Raw genomic sequence first — 13003 nt, 5'->3', positions numbered from 1 at the left:
AAATTGAACAAAAAACTCAACTTAGTTCTTTTTTTTGAAAACTCAATTATAAAAATTTTTGTTTTCAGATAACAATAAAAGATTTATAAAAGATTGTTCTCTAAAAATAGTTTTCTGTTGATGAGTTATTGAGAGCTATTTTTAGCGTTACAAACCAAACAAGCCTGAGTTTTTAGAAAACACTTTTCAAAAAACTAAATCAAGGAGAGTCATTGTATAGGTCTTTTATTTTTGTTATCTTTTTTTATTTTCAGAGTTACAAACCAAGTTGACCATATCAACTTCATAGCAACTTCTATGGGTGTAGTGTTGTGAAATACATACATACATACATACATATATATATATATATATATATATATAACTGTTCTTTATAATTCTTAAAAAAATATTTTTTTTTTTTTAAATTCTTGACAAATGCTTTCAGAAAATTGACCAAACTCATGTTAGCACAAAATGGGATCCAACATAGAATTAATACTTTCATAGGGAACTCTTGGTGATGTAACTATATATATAAATGTGTTTGTAAAGTGCTTCAAATGAACTTAAAACTATGTTTGGGATGTGAGATATATATTTTGTAATTGGCTAATTTCGTTATCAAAACAAGTTCGATCGAGTTGTAATTTCTCAGTTCAAAATTTTAAAGATTGAAGATCGGATGCGGATTTGAAGAAGGTCAAGTGTTCATGGGATACTACACTCCGAGATGATGAGAACAACGCTCTAAGAAGTTTGAGAGGTAGTGAGAACATTTAGAAAGGATTTTAAAAGGTTCGGAACAAGTTGAATTACCTAAGTTTCAAGACTGGCCATCTTGAACCAGTTCAAAGGGGCTGAACTGGTTCAAGAATTTGTGGGATTCTTTACTGGCCATCTTGAATCGGTTCAGCCCCTCTGAACCGGTTCAAGAAGTCTTGGATGCATCAGATTTCCAAGTTTCCTTCTTCTAATGTTTCCTTTTTGATCCAAACTTCCTTCCAAGTCCTATACACAAAATTTATCATGTTTTCTGAGCGATTAGGACTTTTAAGATTCTATATAAATCATGTCATATACATTGGTTTATTAATGGCTTTAGGAAAAATCTTTTACATTTTGAGAAAGCTTTTAGAGAGAGAAAAATTCAGAAAATCAAATCTGATTATTCTGAATTTATTTTTGAGAGCACACATATATATTCGTGAGTGATTTAGTTGTGTTATTCTCTATCTTATTAGAATTGGAGCTATATTGAAGATTTAGAGATTCCGGATGATCAAGAGGATTTAATTTTTCTACAATCAAGTTCAGATCTTGAAGAACAGAAGTAAAGGCAATCACACTTTGGAATGGTTGGAGCATTCGTGGAGTGCTGTCTGATTTACCTGCTACTCTTTTACAAATATCAAGTGTAAGCCTGAGGTCAAGTTGCTGTTGGATGGGGAGTCGCAAAGCTAAAGGATCGTCAGCGGTTGGTGTGGTGTAGAATGATTGGGTGTGAGCCAGAGTTAAAGTTCGGTATACTTTGTTTCAAACATAGTGAATTGGTTTACTTTGGACTGCATAGTCCATGAGGTTTTTCCCATACAAACAATTGACGTATTTTATCGATTGGGGTTTACTCGCTAAAATTCTGGTGCAATCTCTCTAACTCTAACTTGCTTTACTTTACATATATTTGTGATTGTGGATGTTTATATTGGTCATATAATTTAATCAATCATAAATCAAGCAAGTTGACCTAATAATCAGATCTAGGTCATTAAAGGAGTTAAGCACAATTAAAATCAACTGACTGTTTCCGCACCCTACATAACTCGCTAAAATCCTGGTGCAATCTCTTTAACTCTAATTTGCTTTACTTTACATATATTTGTAATTGTGGATGTTTAAATTTGTCATAGAATTTAATCAATCATAAATCAAGCACAATTAAAATCAACTGACTGTTTCCGCACCCCGCATAACTCTTGTTTCACATGGGAGCATCGATTCATTGGTTTGGATTAGAAATTAAATCAAATGTGCAGATTCGATGTTCCAAATGCAACATAAAGTGCGTACAAAAGATATGCTAAAGATTTATAATCTGTGAAGAAATTAAGATGATACACCTTTTATATATATAGAAAAGTGAAAAAAGCTTTTTAAGTGCATGCATGTAGAAACTAGTTTGAATTTCTATCCTAACTTTTTCATATGAAAATGACTTTACATAGCAGATAATACAATAGTTATTGAGTTTTGAAAATGGAGCATTTCCATTGCAGAAGACAATAAAAATATATGGACACGCAGATGGATGCATGAATCACATGTCTTTAGATGCATATATCATAAAAATGCAAATTCAGTTTCACAGACTATCAATTTATGTAGTTTTAGATCTAAAATTATCATATTATGAACTCACAAAGTAGTCAATTTGTGATGTTCCTGAAAATATTTACCAAACTATAGACTTTCACTCTTAATAGTTTTTTTGGCAACCAAAATGCCTCTCTGTGTAATAGGTATTGGTTTGTAAACTTGTACATAAAATTACACATCAATTTGCATCACATGTAAAGATTCTAAATTGTGAACACAAAGATTAGTACTAATGTCTAAATTTTGGCATATATATTAGGGATACAATTTGGGCGGTCCCAACTCGTGCCCAGCTCAAAAAATTTTGAACTTAGACGTGTAAATTGCAATTCAATCTAAACTGCAGTTAAAAGTTAAGAACTTGATTTCATTTCGAGAGGGCGAATGTGTAGAGGACAACTCGAAAACCAACTTGAGTCCCTCCTGAATTACAAAACCCGATAAACCCGAACATTGAACCGATAGAAACAACAGGGAATATACTGAATAGGATTCTAGTTCCCTCCAGCTATGTCATTCCAAACCAATGAGGGTGGAATATATATAGATAGGGATACTAAACTACAAAGTGAAGAGGAAAAAAAGAAGAATAAAAGTGTAGTAGGATAAGATAAGCCCAATGACTCATCATCAAACCAACTCACACTCCATATAGAAACTTGCCCCTACAAGATTGTACTATCCCTAAAGCCATTCAACATACCATCCTCTCTCTCTCTCTCTCTCTCTCTCTCTCTCTCTATATATATATATATATATATATATATATATATATATCTGATATCTCTTTCTCTCTCTCACTCAATGTCATTGTTTCAACGTACATATGCCAAGTGTTGGGCAGGGGGCCCAAACTCCATAACTTATCTGCAGAGCTTTCTATTTCACGTGTCTTCACAAGCCTTTATCTCATTGATAGAAACCTCCTACTTACCTCAGCCTGCTTACGGTGTTATTGTATGGTTCCAAAGCATTGTCCTAAGCTATGTCTTTAAGCTTCCACCGAATTTTATGGGGATTAAATGTGAAGCCTCTAAAATCTGGTAGCACACATTGCATGTACAATGGTTTTGGTTTTAGTTTTGCTTTTTCAAAATGAAGAAATGCTAGTTGGGTGTAAAAATTAGCCGATTCAGATGGCCAAAGTGTCCACATACCTCCAAGAAGGTCCCTCTTAGGCAGATGACAGGGGGTGAACGTGAAAGCGACAAAATTTAAGTCACACATAATTGAATTGGGAGAGATTGTGAGAGCAACACCTGTCTAAAATAATTATGTGACTTTGGGTGTGAACACTTGAACCTTCTGAAAAGGTCCCACCTAGCCAGATAACACGGGTGTGATCCGATCTAAATCGGCTAGTCTTTTAGGTTTGTATATCACTCTTCTTTTAAGAAATAAAATAAACAAAATGCAATTGCAATCGATTGAAGGGTTGAGAGGTCAATGATTTGGGACTTATTCGAGGTCTAATAAATGGGAATCTTCTTTCATTTAGGCGGCACACTCAGTTTTTAAAATCAGACTATTTAGAGCAGTTATATCAATTTTACTAAGTTACTTAGGGCATGCTTTGTTCAATTATCGTAAAATAATTTTTTATTTTTTGATAATTAAAAATAAAAAAAACTGTATGTCGAAGCTAAAAACAGATCTAAGAAATTGTCCGTTTACTGAACTACCCATCTTCCATCATTCTTTAATAACAATATTTGAGGACTGTATTAATTTTCGAAAACTGAACCAGACAAACTTAAAAAAAATTCTTTTCCCTTACAGCCCTCTCTGGATGTAGTTTATGCCACGTCATCAACATTCTAATCAAGTTGACGTCACCTCAATACCAGATTTAAAAAAGAATAACAAGAAGACAAAATGGCCAACACTCGGTCGACGATAAAGCTTTAGCCTGCTCAACAGAGGCAACTAGTCGATGAGAACCCATAAGGCTTGGGACCTAGGCCTTCGGTCAATGGGCCTTGAACCTCGATCTGATCGAAGCCACAACTATCGATCGATTGATCTTGAACTCGATCCAACTAAGCCACAAATTGTCAATCAATAGGTCTTGAACCTCGATCCAACCATGCCAAAAACTGTCGATCGATGGGCTTTGAATCTCGATTCAACCAAGCCACAAACTATCGATCGATGGGCTTTGAATGTCGATCCGATCAAGTCACAAACTATCGATCGATGGGCCTTGAACCTCGACCCGACCAAGCCACAAACTGTCGATCGGTGGGCCTTAAACCTCGATTCGACCAAGCCACAAACTATCAATTGATAGACCTTGAACCTTGATCCGACCAAATCACAAACTGTCGATCGATGGGCCTTGAACCTCGATGCGATCAAGCCATATTCTGTCAAAGAAAACAAACAGCTAAAAGTAATGGTAGAACTCTTTGAGGCCAGTGGGAATGCAGAAGGGACTTTGGAATGGAGGATGGAAAACTAAGTCTTGCTAAGGCAAGACCTATTTCGAGGAGAAAAAGCAAAAACCAGGCTGAAGTAAGTATAGGGACCTTTACAACTATCCTCTATTTAGGTCATTCAAGGAGATACGTACACTTGGCAACGGAACCGGAAAAATAGAGATTAAGGCATCATGATCCATAAAGGGACATGGCCTAACCTGAATGACCTAGGGCTATAAAGGGGTGGCAAAGACAAAAAGGGATAAGGACACAAAGAATTCGGGCTCTGTCAACACTCCAGACTTCGTATTCTCTGCCATCGTTTCAGTACTAAGATTGGGCTGATTTTCTCTCCCTTAATCCACTCTTTTGTATTCCTCATATTGTTTTAGTCATATTTTTCAGATATTTTCATCTTTAGCTTGACTCAAAAAACAGGTACATACACCCTCTTAACTCAACATGGTGGGAGGATTGAAAATGAAGAACTAGGTTTTGTTGATGACAGGATGCATTTAGAACTAGTAACTTTTACCACAGAGATAGAGAGGGAGGGCAATGTGGGTTTGTCAATTATAGAGAGAGAGAGAGAAGGATGCGGCAACAAGAAAAAGAGGGACCATGCATTTGTATTTTTGTGGGGGTACAAGTTACCCACATTGAATCAGATTCTTCAATGACCCTACTCTTTTCCTCATTATTATTTCACCAATAGCTAGCTACAGATCGAGACTCCATGTATCCCACACACTGAGCAATAGCACTGCATATCAAGAGTGGCATAGCAATCGCTTCCTAAAAGTTAAATTGGACCATCATGAATTTTGATACTCTCACTGCCTATATATGTTATAATATCTCTGACTTTTTTTTTTTTTTTTTTCCTTTTAAATTTCTGATAAGCTGAGTGTTCTGTATATCATATCTTTGTCATCATCCTCAGTTGCATCAACACCACTAACATTGCCATCATCGTCATCATTTGCTAAAGAATTAGTGTATATATATATACACACACACATATATAATAAGTACCAGTTATTTGATCCAATTAGCAGTAATTAATAGGGGCAATTTGATTGTGCAGTGATATTTTTTGACTTCATTAATCATATATTTTTAAAATTTTCACGACAACATAGATATTAGAGAGATGAAGAAAATTGAAACAACCATAACTTCAACTGTGCTTGATTTGTTTTATAATTTCATGAATTGTTAATGCTAATATCTAGATTTTCAATTATTACCAGTGTTGATGCAAAATTCTGCACGATCTGAAATTGAATGTTAGAGGTGACTGAAATTGAATGCCTTTTCTACAAGAGAAGAGGTGATGGAGACCCGCATCGGCTTACTAATGGATAGATTGTATATCAAAGAAATACTTTAGATTTTTGGTGTATATTTTGAGTTGGCCAAATCTCCTGGGTTGCTGTGTTCAACCATTAGTGATGAGACTCATTACTCATTAGATTACCTTCTCCATCACAAGAGAGATATAGGAGGAGCTATCCTCATATCCCTTACAGCTTATCTCCGGCTCCATAATCGTTTGAACCTCCCTGCATGTTTAATATCTTCCCTATCAAATATCTACGGAAAGACATAAATAATACTTCTTCCATTCCTTATTAGATATTCATGTTTAGAAATTAGAATTTTTAAGGAACATGCAATTAATGTATTGTCCCCTTTTAAAATTATTAACTTGTCCTTTATCATTTAGATATATATAGTTATTAAGTTTGAAATTTTTTAAAAAAATAAAGAATAATGATGAAAAGATAAGATTTATTTGCGTTGACTTTTCAAAATGCACAACTAATTTGAAACATTTAAAAATGAAATAGTGGATTACTAACATCGAACAGATGGAAGTAATAAAAATTAAATAAACCTACTATTAACAACTTTTGTGCAATGTTCTATCATGTAATACCACTCAAGATGATATGTCTTTATGAAAACATGCCAACAGGTATGGTAATAGTTCGTTTGGAAGAAGGGATAAATTGATAGATGGCAGGAAAGAGCACATGAATGGAACATAGGCTTCCTTGGTAGGGGTGGCAAAGTTTGACATAATCCGTCAATAAGAATCGAACACGACACGAGTTAAATAGATTTTGATTGATCTTAAATGGGTTTGGATCGTAAACGGATCGATGCGACATGACACAAGTTAAACAGGTGTGAGTTAACCTTAAATGGGTTTGAATCGTACACAGGTCAATACGACTAACTTTTTAGTTAATCGTCTCGAACATGACACAAGTTAAACGAGTTTAGGTTGACCTTAAATGATTTTGAGTTGTAAACAGGTCAATACGACTAACCTGTTTAGTTAATCGTATCGTGTTTGGATTGAGGTGGTTCAACTCATGTAACCCATATAACTATACGTGTTATAAAAAATTTATATTTAAATTCAAAATAACTATCTAAACTCGTGTTTTATAATTTACTATTTTTTAAACCAGTGACTATTTAGTAATTTGATTGGATTGAAAATTATATTTTTCTAGTATTTATTGTTTGATTGAGTATTATTAACAATTTAAATAATATAATTTGTTGTTTTAGCAAATAGGTCATAAAACGAGTTATACGTGTAACCCATTAAATAAACAGGTTGGGTTGAAAACGTAAATAAATAAACAGTTCGGGTTGAAAAAAATAATAACAATAAACAAGTTGGGTTAATGTTGAGGGTTTCTGACACCAATATTAAATGGGTCGTGTTCAAGTTGAGTTATTTAGTATAATACCCTTAAATCGTCATAACACGATTATGACTCGCGAACATGTATTGCCACCCCTAGTACAAGGGAATGGAATAACACGTTTTGAAAGTTATTTCATTCCTAAGTATGCTTTAACTACATAAGTTAGGGTAATAATTGCGATATGTGAATTTTGTAATTGGTAAATTTTGATGTCAAAACATGTCTGATTAAATTGTAATTTTTGTTTTACTTTGAGTCTTGATGTTGAAAGCGGAATAAATGTACACATACTTCGATTCGATGAGAACAATTTTTAAAACATGTATGTGAGTGAGGACACATTACACTTACGTGTTTTGGGTTGATTGTGAAAGTATTGAGCTTTTTAGAGTCAAAACAAATCAATTTTTAGCCCTAAGCAAAAACACAACCAGTTGCTTTTACAAACAGAACCAGTTGCAATTTTCTCAAGTCTTAAAACAACTCCCAATAAAAGCATAATCGGTGGCCTTTCAAAACACAATCAACTGTTTTTTTTTGTGATCAGAAATTGCTATTAGTAAAAACACAACTGGTGGCGTTTAAAACAGAACCGGTTGTGTTTTCCTAATGTGCAAGATTTCAGTTTTCGGTAATTTTTTAGTTTCCGCTTTTTATCAAAACTCCTAGAGAAGTCTTTGTACGATTTTAAAACATTTTTTCATATATTTTGATGAATCTCTAGTCTATATAAACTCTCTCTTTCTCTCTTGATTGATTACGGATTTAAAGAGAAAAATAGTTTTGCTATTGAGAGTTTTTTTTAAGTATTTTTGACAGAAAATCTTCCTTGATTTTTGTGTATATTATTATATACTTGAGAGTACAACTATTCCACTTGAGTGATTTTAGGGTAATGTTCTTATCTAACCGGAGTTCAAACATATTGAAGATTCCATTTAGAACAATAAGGTTTTGATTTACCTTCGCAAAATTCAAAATTTGAAGGAAGGAGAAATCGATCACACTAAGAAGGAGTCAAAGCATTCAACGGAGAATTCATTATCTACCAGCAACCCTTCTACAAGGATTAGAGAGTAAGCCTGAAGTCTCCAGCATTCGGACGGGGAGTCGCGATAGTCAACCTGGTATGTTCAACAACTAGTTATTGGGTACAATGGAGTGGGTGTGAGCATGAGTAAAAGTTCATTGTACTTTACTTCGAAGATTAGTGGATGTTTCGTTCGAGATTGCGAAAGTATTTGTGATTTTTATCCCGATTGGTCAGCTTTCTTCCGACAAGGGTTTTTTCATGCATAAAAAACTTTGATATCATTTCTCAAAATTTATTTACTTTAATTGTAAATTATTTATTACTTTGTAGGTTAATTTTAAATTTATTTCGATAGAGTTAAAATAAACAAAAATTAAATAAAAGAGTAAGTAAAACATATTCACCCACTAAAAAACTATTTTTATATCAAACTTCGCATACCTTCCATCGTGCAACTCTTTTGATTCTATGTAACAAAATACTTCATATGCAATTTTGTGATATTGCCCGCGAAGCTCGAGCTCAGCTTAAACATTGGTCATCGAGCTCGGCTTCTTTGACTAGTATAGTCCATTTCAAAGATAATATCAAGCTCATTATTGAGCTGAAGCTCAATCTTGAGTATGATATCAAGATTAATTAAATTTAAATAATTCCTAATAAACAAGTCATGTTCATTATCCTTTGACTGAAGGTTTTCATAAATACATGTCCATTAATAATTCACTTGTCTCATGGGCTGAGTTTTGGACATATAGCTCATTTACTTCAAACTCAATTCATTTGCTTAGTAAAAGAATTCCAGCCAAATTTAAATTATTCATTAACAGTTGGATTAATTTATAATCCTAATTAACTACCAGTTAATATTTGGGGCAAAATTTCAAGATTAGCATAAATTAACTTCTCTGTATATCATTATTAAAATTATATCGCATTATTACAAAGATAAGATAGGGTCCGACTACAATGAGTGCTTATTTATTGTCAAGATTCTCAAGTTATTGTTTCCAAATTGATTTTGTCAATTTCATTCCAAAACTTTCCATGGGCAGAAATTCTTTTATATATATATATATATATAATTTGTCAACCGCATTAAATATTAAAATAAGCCACATCACAATCTGCTGATTAGAAAATTAGCTACAGAACAAAGCCACCACGACCAAAATAAGCCAAACACCAAGTTTGATCATGGTTAATACAAACACACACTCGATGTGAAATATCACACACTCACATCAACCTAACCACAATACCAACCTTCCAGATTCAGCTGTCACACTAACAAATAAAATATCCCCTGTCATCGTAGCATTAAAATCCAAAGTACTGTGTATGACCCAACTCCAAACTTTATAAGCAGAGATTAAAACTCTCTCACATGGCACTATAAATACCCACACCAAACTTAGAATCACTGACCCATATATGAACAAAACACACAGACATATAGAAAACCAACCCACCACTCCTTCACTTTCTCTCTCTGGTTTTTTTTTTTTTTTTTTTTTTTCCTGCAAAATGGGTCAAAGCCTATTGGAAGCCCTGAACGTCCGGGTGATCGGCTCCGGCGAGAAAATCCTCGTCCTCGCCCACGGTGTCGGCACCGATCAATCGGCGTGGCAGCGCATTCTGCCCTATTTTACCCCTTACTACCGTGTCATCCTCTATGACCTCATTTGCGCCGGCAGTGTCAATCCCGATTACTTCGATTTCCGGCGATACACCACTCTTGATCCCTATGTTGATGACCTCCTCAACATACTCGACGCCCTCGGCGTCGATCGGTGCGCCTACGTCGGCCACTCCGTCTCCGCCATGATCGGAATTTTAGCGTCCATTCGCCGGCCGGAGCTCTTCACTAAGCTCGTCCTCATCGGAGCATCTCCGAGGTACACAATGAAAAATATCATCCATTTTGGTTTGTTATAAAGTAGTGAAAATGAAACGCAAAAGCAAGAATCTCATGGATGGTCTTTCTTACTTTCAATTTTATTTTGCTACATTCACTTTACACTATGAATACATAAAATGACAGTGACTAAAAAAAATGTTACTCCATATATATATACATTTTGTGAGCAAAACATAACTGAAATAAAGATGACCGATTGATGTAATGCCATGTCATCAATATTTTTATAATTTTTTAAAACAGTTTTCTAGAAGATTGTGTACTCATAATTTAGCTGAAATGACAGGTTTCTAAATGATAGGGATTACCATGGTGGATTCGAGCAAGGTGAAATTGAGAAAGTGTTTTCGGCCATGGAGATGAATTACGAGGCGTGGGTGAAGGGTTTCGCTCCGCTAGCGGTCGGGGCGGACGTCCCGACGGTGGTCCGGGAATTCAGCCGGACATTATTCAACATGAGGCCCGACATAACGTTGTTCGTGTCACGCACCGTGTTCAATAGTGATTTGAGGGGGGTTTTAGGGCTAGTGAGAGTGCCATGTTGCATAATTCAGACCGCGAGGGACGTGTCCGTGCCACAATCGGTGGCGGCCTACTTGAAGAGCCACCTCGGCGGGCGGAACACAGTGGAGATGTTGAACACGGAGGGCCACTTGCCCCACCTGAGTGCACCCGGATTGTTGGCTCATGTCCTCCGCCGAGCCCTTTCACGGTGATGATGATTCAAGTGTACATTGTCACAGCTACTACCACATCATGTGGTGGTGTGTGTGGGTGTTTCTTTGTGGGACCCAAGTTCTTAACAAGATATTGGAATAAAAAGTGGAGTTGTCTGACACCTGTCGAATAAGTGGTGGTCGTTTGTCCTTGCATTTTGGATTATACAATCCTTGAGGATAAGATTGATCACGTGACCGTCACGTGACAATGTACTGATTTTGTCTTTTCCGTTTTTTGGTTTTTTGTTTTCTTGCTTTTGCTTTCTTTATCACCTTTTCTTGGCAAAACAAACAAGAAATGAAAACGATTCATAGTTTTTCTGTATTATATACATATATATTTGTTGCAAACATTTCACAAACTTACAACACAAAAATTCAAAAACGTCGCCGCATCGCTTTTTTGTTGTGGAGGGTGTTTATCATTATTATTGATTCAAAGTAGCATGTGGGAAAGGCCCACCGCTGGGTCTTTTGTCCCACAGTCTCTGGCCCTAAAGATTGCTACATTATTTCATATCGTCCGTTATTTTTGTAAGAACCTCACGCTACGTGTATTTTATTAAAATTATTACATATAAACGGTATTAATGATTTATATTTATTATTTAATTAAGTTTAAATTTTATAATTTTTAAAAAATAAAGATATGAAAAATTATTGTTTATTCTCGTATCACATTTAGGCATATAAGTATTATCATTTTTTATCATCAGGTATTACTTTTTGTGTTGCACAAAAAAGTGGTACCTGATACACAAAAAATGGTACTTATGTGAATAAAAGTGATACTTGATGGACAAAAAATGATACTTGTGTGCACAAAAAGTGATACCTCTGTAAGAGTGAATGGTGTTTTTTCATGTGTCAACTCTTTTTTTTTTTTTTTTAAACGATGAGACTTTTACTCACGTTCACTCTTTTACTTTAAAAAATGAGAAAGTGTCGTACATTTAAGGGAGAATTCAGAAATTGTTAATATATATATATATATATATATATATATATATATATTTGGCTAGTCTAAAATTAGGTATAGTAAAAAAGGGGTGGGCTCAGCCGTGCATACGTTGGATCTTTTATTTTGAAAAGCAATTGATCGGAAATTTACCAAAAATGTAATAAAAAGCAATTGATGGGAAATTTACCAAAAATGTAATAATGTCAATGGAGAAAAATATTTCAAATTGAAAACAGTAATATGGCATTACAGATATTAGCTCATAAAGTCAACTATACAAGCAAGGGGAGCATTAAGGTTTTGGAAATGATATTCACAATGGAAAAAAACAAAAAACAAAAAACAAAAAAAAAAAATAGTGGTCACATAAATTTTATGTAGTCCATCTAATCTCATCTTATCACCACTCGAGAGTCGAGACTAAAAAGTCGAGGTCCGGTGTGGGCTTGAGTGTAATCTAATGGTATTTTTTGAGTATATTATATTATTATTATTATTATTAATTATTTTTTTTATGACAATAAGTTGAGGGGTTAGTGGCCAGAGCGAATGAAGAGGGATGAGGGTATGTCGATTATTGTTTGCAGGTCATAATTATGTCGTGTCGTGTCGTGTCGTGTCAATTTAAGAATATTTTATTAAATAAGTCAATTCGAATACAATTCGAATACGACTCATTTAATATTCGTGTCAAAAACTCTCAATAATAATCCGACCTGTTTATTAAATGGGTTACACGTATAATTCGCTTAATGACATATTTACTAAAATAAAAAATTATATTATTTAAATTATTAATAATACCCAAACGAATAATAAACCATAAAAAAATATAAATTTCAATCTAATCAAATTTATAAATAGT

At 34.4% G+C, this 13003-nt stretch overlaps 1 protein-coding gene across 1 annotated transcript; it reads left to right on the top strand.

Annotated features, from left to right (window-relative positions):
- The first annotated feature begins 9917 nt into the window (after positions 1-9917).
- LOC132273923 (probable strigolactone esterase DAD2) lies at positions 9918-11505 on the top strand. Its single transcript, XM_059775031.1, has 2 exons — positions 9918-10435; positions 10745-11505. The coding sequence occupies exons 1-2, from the start codon at positions 9972-9974 to the stop codon at positions 11172-11174; spliced, it is 894 nt and encodes a 297-aa protein (XP_059631014.1). The 5' UTR covers positions 9918-9971; the 3' UTR covers positions 11175-11505.
- The last annotated feature ends 1498 nt before the right edge of the window (positions 11506-13003 follow it).

The sequence above is a fragment of the Cornus florida genome, unplaced genomic scaffold, assembly GCF_030987335.1.
Source record: "Cornus florida cultivar Cherokee Brave unplaced genomic scaffold, ASM3098733v1 CherokeeBrave_3.0.0_Hap2_Chr09, whole genome shotgun sequence".
NCBI lineage: Eukaryota > Viridiplantae > Streptophyta > Magnoliopsida > Cornales > Cornaceae > Cornus > Cornus florida.
The sequence above is the reverse complement of the archived record's forward strand: the minus strand, read 5'-3'. Positions and strand labels throughout refer to the sequence as shown.

What these genes read in the sequence shown, in the direction of transcription:
- LOC132273923 (XM_059775031.1), top strand. Translation starts at nt 9,972, where the DNA reads ATGAACAAAACACACAGACATATAGAAAACCAACCCACCACTCCTTCA. An exon ending in CTCATCGGAGCATCTCCGAG is followed by an intron (nt 10,436 to 10,744) that starts GTACACAATGAA and finishes CTGAAATGACAG; the next exon opens with GTTTCTAAATGATAGGGATT.